Source organism: Salmo trutta, chromosome 13, assembly GCF_901001165.1.
Source record: "Salmo trutta chromosome 13, fSalTru1.1, whole genome shotgun sequence".
In the NCBI taxonomy this organism is placed as follows: Eukaryota; Metazoa; Chordata; class Actinopteri; order Salmoniformes; family Salmonidae; genus Salmo; species Salmo trutta.
The window spans coordinates 70885901-70900277 of NC_042969.1; the positions used below are offsets into that span (position 1 = coordinate 70885901).

General features: G+C 41.5%; 1 protein-coding gene and 1 pseudogene across 1 annotated transcript; both read right to left on the reverse strand.

Annotated features, from left to right (window-relative positions):
• Positions 1–3169: 3169 nt before the first annotated feature.
• Positions 3170–4950, reverse strand: LOC115206837 (collagenase 3-like; annotated as a pseudogene).
• Positions 4951–5464: 514 nt separating this feature from the next.
• On the reverse strand, positions 5465–9887 carry mmp20a (matrix metallopeptidase 20a (enamelysin)). Its single transcript, XM_029773491.1, has 9 exons — positions 9634–9887; positions 8168–8316; positions 7863–7994; positions 7603–7764; positions 7398–7509; positions 7172–7314; positions 6797–6953; positions 6398–6501; positions 5465–6267 (listed from the first exon to the last, which is right to left on the reverse strand). Exons 1-9 carry the CDS (start codon positions 9861–9863, stop codon positions 6167–6169), a joined length of 1290 nt encoding a protein of 429 aa, XP_029629351.1. The 5' UTR covers positions 9864–9887; the 3' UTR covers positions 5465–6166.
• Between the last annotated feature and the right edge of the window lie 4490 nt (positions 9888–14377).

A 14377-nucleotide genomic window follows, 5' to 3' on the forward strand; every position in this document is an offset into this window, starting at 1 on the left:
GCAGGAATGCGTAATGCGTAACAAAAACACGGGGTTGAAACCCAAACAAAAGAGCGAGGAGTACCTCGAATAAATACACACACGAACAATGACTAACGCACGGGACGAGACCCGTAATGAGTGCGCAATCCACAAGGGCATGAAGGCCCAAAACACACAGCACAGGTAATCACACGCACCAACGGATATTGTAACAATAATGGACAGCACCATGGTGAACAAAGGGCACATATATACAATGTCACGACTGTCGATGAAGAGAGAATGGGACCAAAGCGCAGCGGGTTGCGTGCTCAACATATTTATTAATCAAAATGCGAACACCACGGAAAAACAATAAACAAACTACCGACAGGAACAGAGAAGCAGGCTCAACAGAAGCAGTGCTCTCAAACAACTACCCACAAGTGAACAAACAAAACACACACCTACTTATAGGACTCCCAATCAGAGGCAACTAGAAACACCTGCCTCCAATTGAGAGTCCAGCACCCAACCTACACATAGAAAAACTAACCCAGAACAGACCCATAGAAAACACACATAACCAGTGACCAAAAAAAAACGTAATACATAAATACACTACCCTCTGCCACGTCCTGACCAAACTACAATAACAAAATATCCTCTATACTGGTCAGGACGTGACATACAAATACTAATCAGTGGGAATAGGGGACAGGTGTGCGTGATGAAAGGTCCGGAGGGATCCGTGACACATACACTCTATAACCACTTTTCTTCGTTTGTAGGGATAGACAAGCAAGAAGACAGAAAATTTGCGAAATACTGCAATTTGTAATTTGTTTGTGGGAACAGGACAAAAGGGCTTCTCAACAGTTTTTACTCCCAAGCCATAACACTCCTGAACAGGTAATCAAATGGCTACCTGGACTATTTGCATTGTGTGCCCCCCAAACCCTCTTTTTACGCTACTGCTACTCTCTGTTTATCATATATGCATAGTCACTTTAACTCTACATTCATGTACAGTGAGGGTGAAAAAGTATTTGATCCCCTGCTGATTTTGTATGTTTGCCTGTCTCCAGACCTTAATCCCATAGAAAACCTGTGGAGGGAGCTGAAGGTTTGAGTTGCCAAACGTCAGCCTCGAAACCTTAATGACTTGGAGAAGATCTGCAAAGAGGAGTGGGACAAAATCCCTCTTGAGATGTGTGCAAACCTGGTGGCCAACTACAACAAACGTCTGACCTCTGTGATTGCCAACAAGGGTTTTGCCACCAAGTACTAAGTCATGTTTTGCAGAGGGGTCAAATACTTATTTTCCTCATTAAAATGCAAATCAATTTATACAATTTTTGACATGCGTTTTTGTGGACTTTTTTTTGTTATTCTGTCTCTCACTGTTCAAATAAACCTACCATTAAAATTATAGACTGATCATTTATTTGTCAGTGGGCAAACTTAAAAAATCAGCAGGGGATCAAATACTTTTTTCCCTCACTGTACATACTACCTCAATTGGGCTGACCAACCAGTGCTCCCACACATTGGCTAACCGGGCTATCTGCATTGTGTCCAGCCACCCACCCACCAACCCCTCTTTTACGCTACTGCTACTCTCTGTTCATCATATATGCATAGTCACTTTAACCATATCTACATGTATATACTACCTCAATCAGCCTGACTAACCGGTTTCTGTATGTAGCCTCACTACTTTTATAGCCTCGCTACTGTATATAGCCTGTCTTTTTAAAGTTGTTTTATTTCTTTACTTACTATTGTTCATCTAACACCTTTTTTGCACTAGTGGTTAGAGACTGTAAGTAAGCATTTCATTGTTGTATTCAGCACATGTGACAAATAAACTTTGATTTGATATAGAAATAAATCTTATTATCAATAACTATAATTCTTTTTATTTTAATTTTTATTACATTTTACTCATATTACATATTTTACTGTATATATTGTTTTTTAGTTTTTAAAAATGTGAATCACAAGTTTATTTGGCTTACCCCAGACGGCCACCTCTGGTGGTAAGCGTACCCCAGGTTGGGAATACCTGCTCCAAGCTCATCATTAAGCTTGAGGCCCGCCTTGTGCAATTCGGTCCTGGACTTTCTGATGGGCCGCCCCCAGGTGGTGAAGGTAGGAAACAACATCTCCACATCGCTGATCCTCAACACTGGGGCCCCACAAGGGTGCATGCTCAGCCCCCTCCTGTACTCCCTGTTCACCCATGACTGCGTGGCCATGCACGCCTCCAACTCAATCATCAGGAAAACAACCTCTCACTCAACAAAACAAAGGAGATGATAGTGGACTTCAGGAAATAGCAGATGGAGCACCCCCCATCCAAATCGACAGGAAAGTAGTGGAGAACTTGGGAAGTTAAGTTCCTCGGCGTACACATCACAGACAAACTGAAATGGTCCACCCACACAAACAGTGTGGTGAAGAAGGTGCAACAGCGCCTCCTCAACCTCAGGAGGCTGAAAAGTTTGACTTGTCACCTAATACCCTTACAAACTTTTATAGATGTACAATTGAGACATCCTTTCGAGCTGTATCACCGCCTGGTACTTCAACTGCACCGCCCTCAACCGCAAGGCTCTCCAGAGGGTAACCTATAGTATAAAAAAATGGTTTATTATTCAAAAAAGTTTTGCTGAATGCTTCATTAACTCATGTATGTAATAATAATAAATATAGTTTTACAGTAAATTATCATCAAAGTTCTGAAAGACAGCGTCCACTTTGGAGTCAATGCTTAGAAAATCCTGAGTTATGGATTGAGTCTATCCATAGTGCATTTGGGATCTTGCCTCCTCAAAGCTGAAACATAATATCAATCAAATTATACATTGAAAAAAATATATATATAAATCTAAAGATGCATATTAACATACAGAAAAATGCATGAAATATCAATTATTGGCATCTAATTAAACCATGTTCCAAACACCTCCAGTATTTGTTGCCCACAAATAAGGTTTTCCCTTAGTCACTGATGAGTGGAAGCCCAAGTTGGAGATTGACTTTGGATAGCCAGGGAGGATTGTCCTTGCATAAGCCCTTATTCCCCAGTATTTGTCACCTGTGGAAATATGAGGCAAAGTAAATACTGTTTGTACGAGAGAGAGTTTGAGAGTGGGAGTACACAAATCATTAGCTGTCATGTTTTGTGCTTTTGACGTTCCTGTCATTGCTGTACGTTAAAACAGATACACCACATCTTTAGCTGAGAGTTCATAGGCAGCATCGACATAGTTCCTCTGAGCCCATCTTGAGCTCACTTTAGTCAGTCTAAATCATTGGACAGCCTTGATCTTCTGCCAATAGTACCTATAATGACAGAGAATCAGTTCTTACAAGATAATGATCAAAAGGCTCCAACTCACCCACAGGTCCTCACTGATGGAGAAGGCTGCGTCAAACACCAGGTCCCGGTTGCACTGCTTGTCTTCGGGGTTGGGTCTGGGGTCTCGCATGGGATCCGGTTTGGGATCCAACTTGGGGTTCTCTGTTGGCTCCTCGTGTTCTGGTTTGGGTTCTGGCTTGGGTGTAGCTTGGGATCAGGTGTACGGATACCTTTAAGATAACACAAATCGCACAAACATATCAATAGGATTCCATAAAGATGGTAATAAAAAACACAGAGTGAACAGAATTATTCTATAGAAATGCTGAAATGCTGTCAGTGTTTGATGACCATTTAGGGCTTGGACCCCATGTCTGTCATCATCAGGCAGTGTGTATCCATTGGTGTTGACATACTGATAGGTGGGGAACATCAGAGCTCTCCTGTCCCTGGAGTGGTTCAGCCCCAGAGGATGACCAAACTCATGGGCCACCACCAACAGCAGATTCACTCCTGAGAACAACATTACATGTGAGTGTGTTGAATCAGTGAATCGGGCTACACTATGTCTTAAATAGTGTTGTGTGTTCAGATGGCCACCCCTCTGGCTCAGTGTCCAGGTTTCATCGTCATCAAAGTGTGTGTCCCCACCTTGGTTCTGTCCAGGTGAGTTGGAATGGGCTAAGACAGCATTTGGCCCATCAAAAGGATATAAGTCTGTATGATCTGTGTTTAGACAAGCAAGATTTAAGACGTTCATCAGTAGTGTATAGTGATGGTATTGAGTCAATACCATTGTCATAGTCCATACTCACATCCACCCTTGAAGAGGATCATGATGTCGGCAGTGTCAGTGTAGATCTGTTTGAAGTCCAGAGGGATTACATCGCTGTAGATCTAGAAGGCCTGGGCTATAGTTGCATCTACGTACATCACTGCCTCGGGTCTGGTGTGTACTGAGTGATTTTGTCAAACACAAGTCATTCAGCACTCACTCATTGACATTACCTGACAAGTAAAAGGGACCCATTTTACTCCTCCAGTGCAGGCATTGCACAATGACCCAGGCTGGGCAACAACAGATTTGACATTTTTAGCAGATGATCAACAATGATCCATGAATACCATATTCTTTTCCTTGATTATAGCTGTCAAACTTAATGCATTTCAAAAGCAGTCAAAGTGCTCGTCAACAGTTAGAGCTTCCACTATACCTGTAGGTAACAGTGTTCTTCTCCCATTTTGGTTTCCTGTGGAGTGCTGATGTCAGACACTCTACATCTGGACACCTTCATCACCTCCAGAGTGTTTTTGTCCAGAACCCCAGTGACCTCCAGGCCAAAGAGTGCCTGCATGGCCTCCGGGCTCTTGTTGAAGTCAGGCTTGATAATACTCTAGGAAGTTGAGTTTGTCAACCCCACATCTGTGTAGTATTGAGACAGATAGTCCTGGTGTTGGAGGAGGATTAGAGACAACATTTTAAACAATCTGTTTTCTCATGCCTATTAGGACTCTCATGCGAAACAGGACAAGCATAACAAGTAGGCTAACAAGTATTTTCCCGCCTTATTCTGAGATAATACTGACGATAAGGATAGCAACATACTGAGCCATGTGATGCAATTCTTCAGATAAATTACCTCAGCGACTGTCTTGTCGTCCTCTGGTGATGTTTGGACCTCTGGAGCGCTGGTGGGGGCAGCATGACACAGACCCAAAACAGGCCAGAAACAGGACTGCAGAACCCGTATAAAGACAATTTACAAACCTGTGGTAATGCAGAGGGGAGACTCCCTGTCTATCACTCTGCCCTGTCCACATTCTCTTTTGAATGATCCCTGACAGTCTGGGGTGTACATGGTTTCGTTCAGAACATGAGTGAGATGCCAAGGTAAGCTTTGTGGTCTTGAACATTCCTGTAAACTTTTGGACAAACCCCTATCCTCAAGGAAGAGGGATCGTTCTCCTGATAACATTGTTGGAGGTGGTGTGTAGTTTTGGGTGATTGTTAGGGTGAGGTTTAGGCATACTGTAGGTACACATAAGTTAACATTGTAAGGATAAAACGGTGGTTAGTTTGAATATCTTTGATCAGTCAATGTAAGCACATTTATTAACAATCAAACTTCAAAATGCTTTTTTATTCAAAGACATTTCAAAAGTATAACATGTTACTACATTATAATACAATTAATCAATTTGTAATTTATGTTCTGTACCCATACAGTAAGATACCACAAGGGTTTAAGTGAAATGGCCTTGAAGATGTTTGCTTGATGATGCAATTTCACTTCTTGCAACACTGTCATCAACATTCAGCTGATGAGTTATCTTGGTTCATGCTAGGTGAGGTAGCCCTGAGGTACTTAGATACTGCATATTAATCTTACTCAATACAAGATTCAATTAATCCAATTTAAAATATCAAATAAAAAAACTACTTTGAACAGCAATTCTTAATATTTACATCAAAGCTACAAAAGACGTATTTGGGCAGGGACATTAAACCGATTGCTACGTACAAAATCTGGCATACTCATATCCCTAAGGTATACTTCAGGATATGTTCAATTGATTGAGCAGGTACACTCTTGTCAGATGTTCTTTCAAAGTTGGGCTAGGTCGGTAACAAGCTTTGTAACAGAGACAGGTAGCCTAGCGGTTAGAGCGTTAGGCCAGATACCAAAAGGTCGCTGGTTCATAGCCCCGAACCAAATTGGTGAAACAAATCTGTCGATGTGCCCTTGAGCAATGTACTTAAATCGAATTAATTATGTAAGTTGCTCTGTATAAGAGTGTCTGTAGGTAGGGTCACATCTAGTGTCTTTGACAGATATGTTAGCAGCCCAGCCATGCATTGGCTAGGATTCGATTCAGCACCCGGTTCCGTCTGTAGTCATAGTTGTATGCCTTTGTTCCACTGAAGAGATAGATAGTACCTGTTGTTGAGAAAATATGATAATGTTTTGTTAAAGTGGGCCTAGTAATCAAGATAACACAAACTTGTCATGATATTAAAATGTATGCAATTTATGGCAAGGTGACATGGTGAAGTGTTTTATAGGCTACCTTGTAACTCAAATGCAGCATCAACCCTCCTCCCAATACCTGGCCAGTATGTTTGGATGTTTCTTGGAAATCCTGGATCCATCCTACGTCTGTGTTCATCGTATCTGTACAATAGACAACAAATAAACATTGAACTTATAAATAAATGACGGATAGCTTATGTGCAGTTCCTTTCTAAAAAAACATCTCATTGTTAAACACTAGATGGCAGGCTTTGCCTCTCAGGAGCTGGAATGCCTATTCATCAAAACATTGCTACAGTAAAAACATACTGCTCTTACCTAAACAGTGGACATTGGAAACAGTATATTTTCTGCAACAGAATATTGTATTATACTGTAATAACCATTCACTTTGTTTGTCATTTACCAAAAAAACATTTTGTTAGAGGCTGTTTACCTGTAGTAATCGTGTCCTACGAAGAAGAAGGTTTTTCCATATTCACTGATATGAACAGCAGTGTCAATGTTCCTTACTCTGGCTGGGAATCCATAGTCATATATGGAGCCAAAGTGGCTTTTCACCTTAAGCTGTCGAACCACCCAGTACTTAGGACCTGAAACAAAGAGCACTTTCACTGCATTTGGAACCCTATGAAAACATACAACAAGAACTGCCAGATGCCAATGAGCTTTGTGAGTTTCTTGCATGAAGTGTGACAATTTTGACGCAGGGCTATAATTTAGGTCCAGTGGTTCTTTGAAACAACGTTCTGTTTCAAATCTAGCCCTGTCATGCTGCAAAGCCTAAGTGAGGCCTATGTCTTCACATTACCAGTGAAGACATATGCCACGCCTTTGGCAGGGATGTCATAGGCCGCATCCACAGGAGAGTTGATGCTGGGGAGGTATGTGCTGCTGGGGCCCTCTCTCAGACGGTTCCAGTATGTCGTCCATGTTGTCCTCAACCACATGTACCTGGAGGGAAACAAACATCTGTGTTGGGGCAAATAAGAACATATACTATAAAAATTATATTGCATAATTCAAAACTCCTTTACCTGTTTTTAAAGAACACAATTTCCTTCCCGAACACTGCCACTGCATCAACAGAGAAGTTGGGATCGCACTTCTTAGGAACGTTTGGTGGATCCTGTTTTCTGACTGGCTTGCCTTGGAAATAAAAGCAAAGTCTCCAATGTTTAGATAGAAATCCACCCAAAAATGTACCATGTGATAATTATGTTATTGCTGATTTCTACTCACCATACAGCGCCTGGATTCCCAGTGCATCATCTCGTGGCAGTGTGTACTGTGCTCCATTGTAATAATTGTAGTTGGGGTACATGAGAGATGAGGGGTCTTTGGAATGGGAGAGGCCTAGGGAGTGGCCTAACTCATGGGCCGCAACAGTGAACAGGTTGTAACCTAAAACAGCATCCAATAAGAAAATGTTTATTTGTCTACAACCATAGTCTTTTATAAAAGAAATTCAGATCATGTTATGCTTGTAACAGTGGCCCTACCTAGCTTGGAATGCCCCATCGTCCAGATTTCGTCCTCGTCAAAGTGCACATCTCCCCCCATGTCCTCCCCTGGCGCAAAGGCGTGGGCCAGAACACCCTTGGGGCCGTCAAAGGGAAAGAAGTCTCCGTGAGCTATGATGGATGGATGGAGAGAGATGGATTATCAGTCATGTACCTGGAAACTGGCTCCAATAAGTATATAAGTATAGCACAATTAAAACCTCACATGCAGCCACATACATTCTCTACCACCTCTATTAGAAAATACGCTGAACTGAACGGAGAATGATTCAGGGTCAGAATACTTTTTTTTGCGAAGGAGAGGATGATATCTGCCTTGTCGTGGTTGACCTTGATGAACTTCAGTGGGGCCGCGTCACTCCAGATCTTCAGGGCCAAACGGAATGAAGTATCCACCTCCTCTTGTGTAAGGTCAGGGGTGTACTGATCAATCCTGCAGGTCATTGGCACACAGACAACACAGAAAAACATGAAGCAGCCTGAAAGAAAGCATAAAAAACTGGGCTAGTTAGATCTAGTGAGCTGGTAATCTGTTGGCAGATGTCTGGTTTTAAAAGGGAAAGGGGGGTACCTAGTCAGTTGAACAACTGAATGCATTCAACTGAAATCTGTCTTCCACATTTAACCCAACCCCTCTAAATCAGAGAGATGCGGGGGGCAGCCATAATCGACATCGACGTCTTCGGCGCCCGGGGAACAGTGGGTTAACTGCCTTGCTCAGGGGCAGAATGACAGATTTTTACCTTGCCAGCTCGGGAATTTGATCCAGCAACCTTTTGGTTACTGGCCCAACGCTTGAACCACTATACAATTCAGTGATGAAACAAAACTGTGATGTTATGATGAAAACAAGGTTAATTTTGGGGATTATGTCATTCCTCTTATACACAGTGTACAAAACAAGAACACCTTCCTAATATTGAGTTGTACCCCATTTTTCCCTCAGAACAGCCTCAATTCATTGGGGTGTGGACTCTACAAGGTGTCGAAAGCATTTCACAGGGATGCTGGCCCATGTTGACTCCAAATTTTCCCACAGTTGTGTCAAGTTGGCTGGATGTCCTTTGGGTGGTGGACTATTCTTGATACACATGGGAAACTGTTGAGCATAATCCAGAAGTGTTGCAGTTCTTGAAACACTCAAACTGGTGCGCGTGGCACCTACTACCATACCCCGTTCAAGGCACTTAAATCTTTTGTCTTGCACATTCACCCTTTGAATGGCACACATAAAAATCCATGTCTCACTTGTCTCAAGGCTTAAAATCCTTCTTTAACCTGTTTCCTCCTCTTCATCTACTCTGAGTGAAGTGGATTTAACAGTTGAAATCAATAAGGGATCATAGCTTTCACCTGGATTCACCTGGTCAGTCTATGTCATGGAAAGAGCAGGTGTTCCTAATGTGTACTACACTTAGTGTAATTCCCTGCAGTTAAAAAATATGAAAGTCTGTTTTAGGAAGTTATATCTATATTCTGACAGATATTTTGAATATCAATAGAGCAAATCTCAAAAGATAAAATGTATTTATTTTATATTTATTTTACCAGTCAGGTCTATTTAGAACAAATTGTTATTTACAATGACAGCCTGGCTAGAGGCAAAAGGCATCCTGTGTGGCAGGGGCATGGGATTACAAAAATGGTACAACAAGATGGATAACACAGATGGAAGACAATTGTCAGCAAAAAGAAGAAGACATTGTGACCGACAACCGATACTAGACAGATAACAGATAATAATATGCACCTGTATGTGATGGTGTGATTCTTCCACTTGATCTGGTCAGGGTAAAAGCTGTAGTTTTCCACATCAGGCACTCCACACCTATGCTTCCTCATCACAGAGAGTGTCTGGAGATCCAATATGCCAGTCTGCTTCAGACTAAAGAAAGCCTGCATCTCCCTGATCTTTTCCCCCAGGGCTGTGGTGGTGGTGGCCCTCCTATTGCGGGGCCGGGGGCCACTGCTGGGGCTCATGTGGTAGAACCTCCTCAGGTAACCCTATCATACAGCTGGTTACTAACCAAACTTCCACTGATAGCAGGTCACTTCTCTTATAAGGACAAATAAGTCTTATTTGTCCTAAAGTAGGCACAACCATTAGTTGTCCAGAAGATGACAGATTTTGCTTGACCTAAAGTAGTCTTAACTTTAAGTTGTTCTAAAGTGCACCTCATAAATGTACTCAATATTTACCATTGAAAAACAAACAATAACTAGAATTGCAATACCTGAACAAGTAGTCAAAACACAATCAATGTATTCCAATACAGTTTTTTTTCTTCTAGAGATAGGATTTTCCAGAAGATTTTCTAAAGAGTGGCTGAAAACACAAACCTCAGCCAGTTCCATGTCCTCAAGCCTTGGCCATTGTTCCTTAGAGATGGGTAAAGTCCACAACAGGTCTGTGAGCACTAGAAAGCACAGCACTTGGATCCAGGGCCAGAGCCACTCCATCTTTAAACGAACAAGCTCTTCACAGCCCATGGCTTTATAGATAAGAGCATGCTTAAGGTCTGTGGTGAATCACATGGTTTCCAAGCCCTCAATCATGCAGTTGCAGCAGTTCTACCTGCAGCTATTACCATGAGGTGTGTGGTAAGAATAATTACTCTTTGGAAAACCCTGAACTATATCTTGTTTACCTCAATTCAGGTCTTAAGAGTGAGAAACAGGATAAAGGGATGTCCTATAGCCCTATCTGTCAACACTGGGCTTGTTACTTTGGTTACCAAGTATATTGTTTCCTGCAAGCAGGCTAGACGTTTGCACGTCAATCGTCTTTCTAATATTTCTAAAATATCCAAATGACATATGGCCTTATGTTGGCCATGATTTTTAAACAACAATTGGATTAGACTAGAGGTATTTGGAATAACTTTATTATACTGGAGTTATTTGGCTGACCTGTTGAATTGCACGTGTCAAATAGGCAGTGTTGTCCTCCCTTAGTCGTAATGTGTCAATTGGCACACAGCTCCAATAACATAGATACTCTCGGGCTGGTTTGATATCTTCATTACAATCTCAACCGTACTTGTAGATGTCTGAACTGAAATATGTGATTTAGGAAATGTTTATGAAATTAGCCATAGAAACTCACCCACTAATTTCTGCCTGATGTGCTGGGAGCATGTTGGTATTATGTAACACATTCCTTTCTCACGGTATTGATTCATGAACCTGTAAATATTTCCAAAATGTTTTCCTTACAGGCAACCCAATACATTGGACTGAACTCAACATGTTAGAATTATGCCAACAACTTTATATAGCTTTGCATAGCCTTTATTGCATTATGGTCACAAACATTTAATTTCCCATTAAATGTTTTTGGTCACTTCATATCAAAATCCTTCAGCATCTGAGCCAGGTATTTGCTTTCTCAGTTCCAACAACTTGTTTCTGGGTATAATCGTACTTAAAAACTTTGGTCCAACAAAAAAGTAGATGAAGTCTAGGATAAACCAAAACTGAACAATTAAAAGGAGTTTTACAAAATGAAATGTTCAAATTGAGCTGGCATGGTCTTTGTTGTTGTGATATAATAGTAGCTTACCATCTTTCTAGACAGCTGCATCGATAGTAGTATTGAGTCATGGGAAGTCATTGGAGATGTACTGTGGGTATCCAGCATCCATAACTCTTCGTTTTTCATTATAACTGAAAATAAATATATATAAATACAGTACCAGTCAAATACAACTACTCATTCAAGGGTTTTGATATATTTAATTTGTGGAATTTCTTTCCTTCTTAATTTGTTTGAGCCAATCAGTTGTGTTGTGACAAGGTAGGTGTGGTATACAGAAGATTGCCCTATTTGGTAAAAGACCAAGTCCATAATATGGCAAGAACAACTCAAATAAGCAAAGAGAAACAACAGTCCATCATTACTTTATTAAGACATGAAGGTCAGTCAATGAGGAAAATGTCAAGAACTGAAAGTTTCTTCAAGTGCAGTCGCAAAAACCATCAAGTGCTATGATGAAACTGTCTCTCATGAGGACCGCCATAGGAAAGGAAGATGCAGAGTTACCTCTGCTGCAGAGGACACGCTCATTAGAGTTAACTGCACCTCATATTGTTGCCCAAATAAATGATTCACAGAGTTCAAGTAACAGACACATCTCAATATCAACTGTTCAGAGGAGAATGAAAGAATCAGGCCACCATGAATGAATTTCTGCCAAGAAACCACTACTAAAGACATCAATAGGAAGAAGAGACTTGCTTAGGCCAAGAAACACGAGCAATGGACATTAGACCTGTGGAAATCTGTCCTTTGGTCTGATGAGTCGAAATTTGAGATTTTTGGTTCCAGCCGCCGTGTCTTTGTGAGATGCAGAGTAGGTGAACGGATGATCTCCACATGTGTGGTTCCCACTGTGAAGCATGGAGAAGGAGGTGTGATGGTGTGGAGGTGTTTTGCTGGTGACATTATCAGTGATTTATTTAGAATTCAAGGCACACTTAAAACCTGTTGGGGCTAGGGGGCAGTATTTGCACGGCCGGATAAAAAACGTACCCGATTTAATCTGGTTACTACTCCTGCCCAGAAACTAGAATATGCATATAATTAGTAGATTTTGGTAGAAAACACTCTAAAGTTTCTAAAACTGTTTGAATGGTGTCTGTGAGTATAACAGAACTCATATGGCAGGCCAAAACCTGAGAAGATTCCATACTGGAAGTGCCCTGTCTGACAATTTATTGTCCTTCTGTAGCCTCTCTATCGAAAATGCAGCATCTGTGCTGTAACGTGACATTTTCTAAGGCTTCCATTGGCTCTCAGAAGGCGCCAGAAAGTGTAATGAGATGTCTGCAGTCTCTGGGTGAAGAACAGCAGCAGAGTTTGTTACTGGCCTGCCTGGGGACAGTGACACTGGAGATGCACGTTCATGTGAATTCTCCATTTTGTTCTTTCAGTCTTTGAATGAACACAACATAGCCCGGTTGCAATATTATCGCTATTTTACGAGAAAAATCCCATAAAAATTTATTTTAAACAGCGTTTGACATGCTTCGAAGTACGGTCATGGAAAAATTTTGAATTTGTTTGTCACGATATGCGCTGGCGCGTCACCCTTCGGATAGTGTCTTGAACGCACGAACAAAACGGAGCTATTTCAATATAACTATGGATTATTTCGAACCAAAACAACATTTGTTGTTGAAGTAGAAGTGCTGGGAGTGCATTCTGACGAAGAACAGCAAAGGTAATAACATTTTTCTTATAGTAAATCTGAGTTTTGTGAGTACCAAACTTGGTGGGTGTCAAAATAGCTAGCCTGTGATGACCGGGCTATCTACTCAGAATATTGCAAAATGTGCTTTCACCGAAAAGCTATTTTAAAATCAGACACCGCGATTGCATAAAGGAGTTCTGTATCTATAATTCTTAAAATAATTGTTATATTTTTTGTGAACGTTTATCATGAGTAATTTAGTAAATTCACCGGAAGTGTTCGGTGGGAATGCTAGTCACATGCTAATGTAAAATGCTGTTTTGTGATATAAATATGAACTTGATTGAACAAAACATGCATGTATTGTATAACATAATGTCCTAGGAGTGTCATCTGATGAAGATCATCAAAGGTTAGTGCTGCATTTAGCTGTGGTTTTGTTTTTTGTGACATTATATGCTAGCTTGAAAAATGGGTGTCTGATTATTTCTGGCTGGGTACTCTGCTGACATAATCTAATGTTTTGCTTTCGTTGTAAAGCCTTTTTGAAATTGGACAGTGTGGTTAGATTAACGAGAGTCTTGTCTTTAAAATGGTGTAAAATAGTCATATGTTTGAGATATTGAAGTAATAGCATTTCTAAGGTATTTGAATATCGCGCCACGGGATTCCACTGGCTGTTGACTAGGGTGGGACGCAAACGTCCCACCTAGCCCAGAAAGGTTAAGCTTGAATGGGCTAGTGATTGTGACAGCATGGAATTCAAAGGAGGAGAAAGAGAGAATGTCCACTTGGGAGAGATGAGGATTCCAGTCCCGCCAACCCGCTGACCAGATGCTCTCGAGGTATGCGAGAACACGTGGTCAGACGAGGAGAGAGCAGTAGGAGTAGCAGTGTTTTCTGTGGTAATCCATGTTTCCGTTAGTGCCAAGAAGTCGAGGGACTAGAGGGTAGCATAGGCTGAGATGAACTCTGCCTTGTTGGCCGCAGACCGGCAGTTCCAGAGGCTGCCAGAGACCTGGAACTCCACGTGGGTCATGCGACCTGGGACCACCAGGTTAGAGTGGCAGCGGCCATGCTGTGTGAAGCGTTTGTGTGGCCTGTGCAGAGAGGAGAGAACAGGGATAGACAGACACATAGTTGACAGGCTACAGGAGAGGCTACGCTAATGCAAAGGAGATTGGAAAGAAAATGAACTAAACAACTGGGGAAGCAAGAGAGCAGGGTCTCCCTCACTAACCATTCGCTGAAACACTCAAATATAACTATTCCAACTTCCACTTAGAAATTATAATTGATGTA

Bases quoted from the DNA above. Each gene is read 5' to 3' on its own strand.
- mmp20a (XM_029773491.1), bottom strand. From the start codon at position 9,863: ATGAGCCCCAGCAGTGGCCCCCGGCCCCGCAATAGGAGGGCCACCACC. The intron at 8,317-9,633 runs GTGCATATTATT...AATGACCTGCAG, and splicing joins AATCACACCATCACATACAG to GATTGATCAGTACACCCCTG. The intron at 6,954-7,171 runs GTAATGTGAAGA...TCTTTGTTTCAG, and splicing joins CGTGGCATATGTCTTCACTG to GTCCTAAGTACTGGGTGGTT.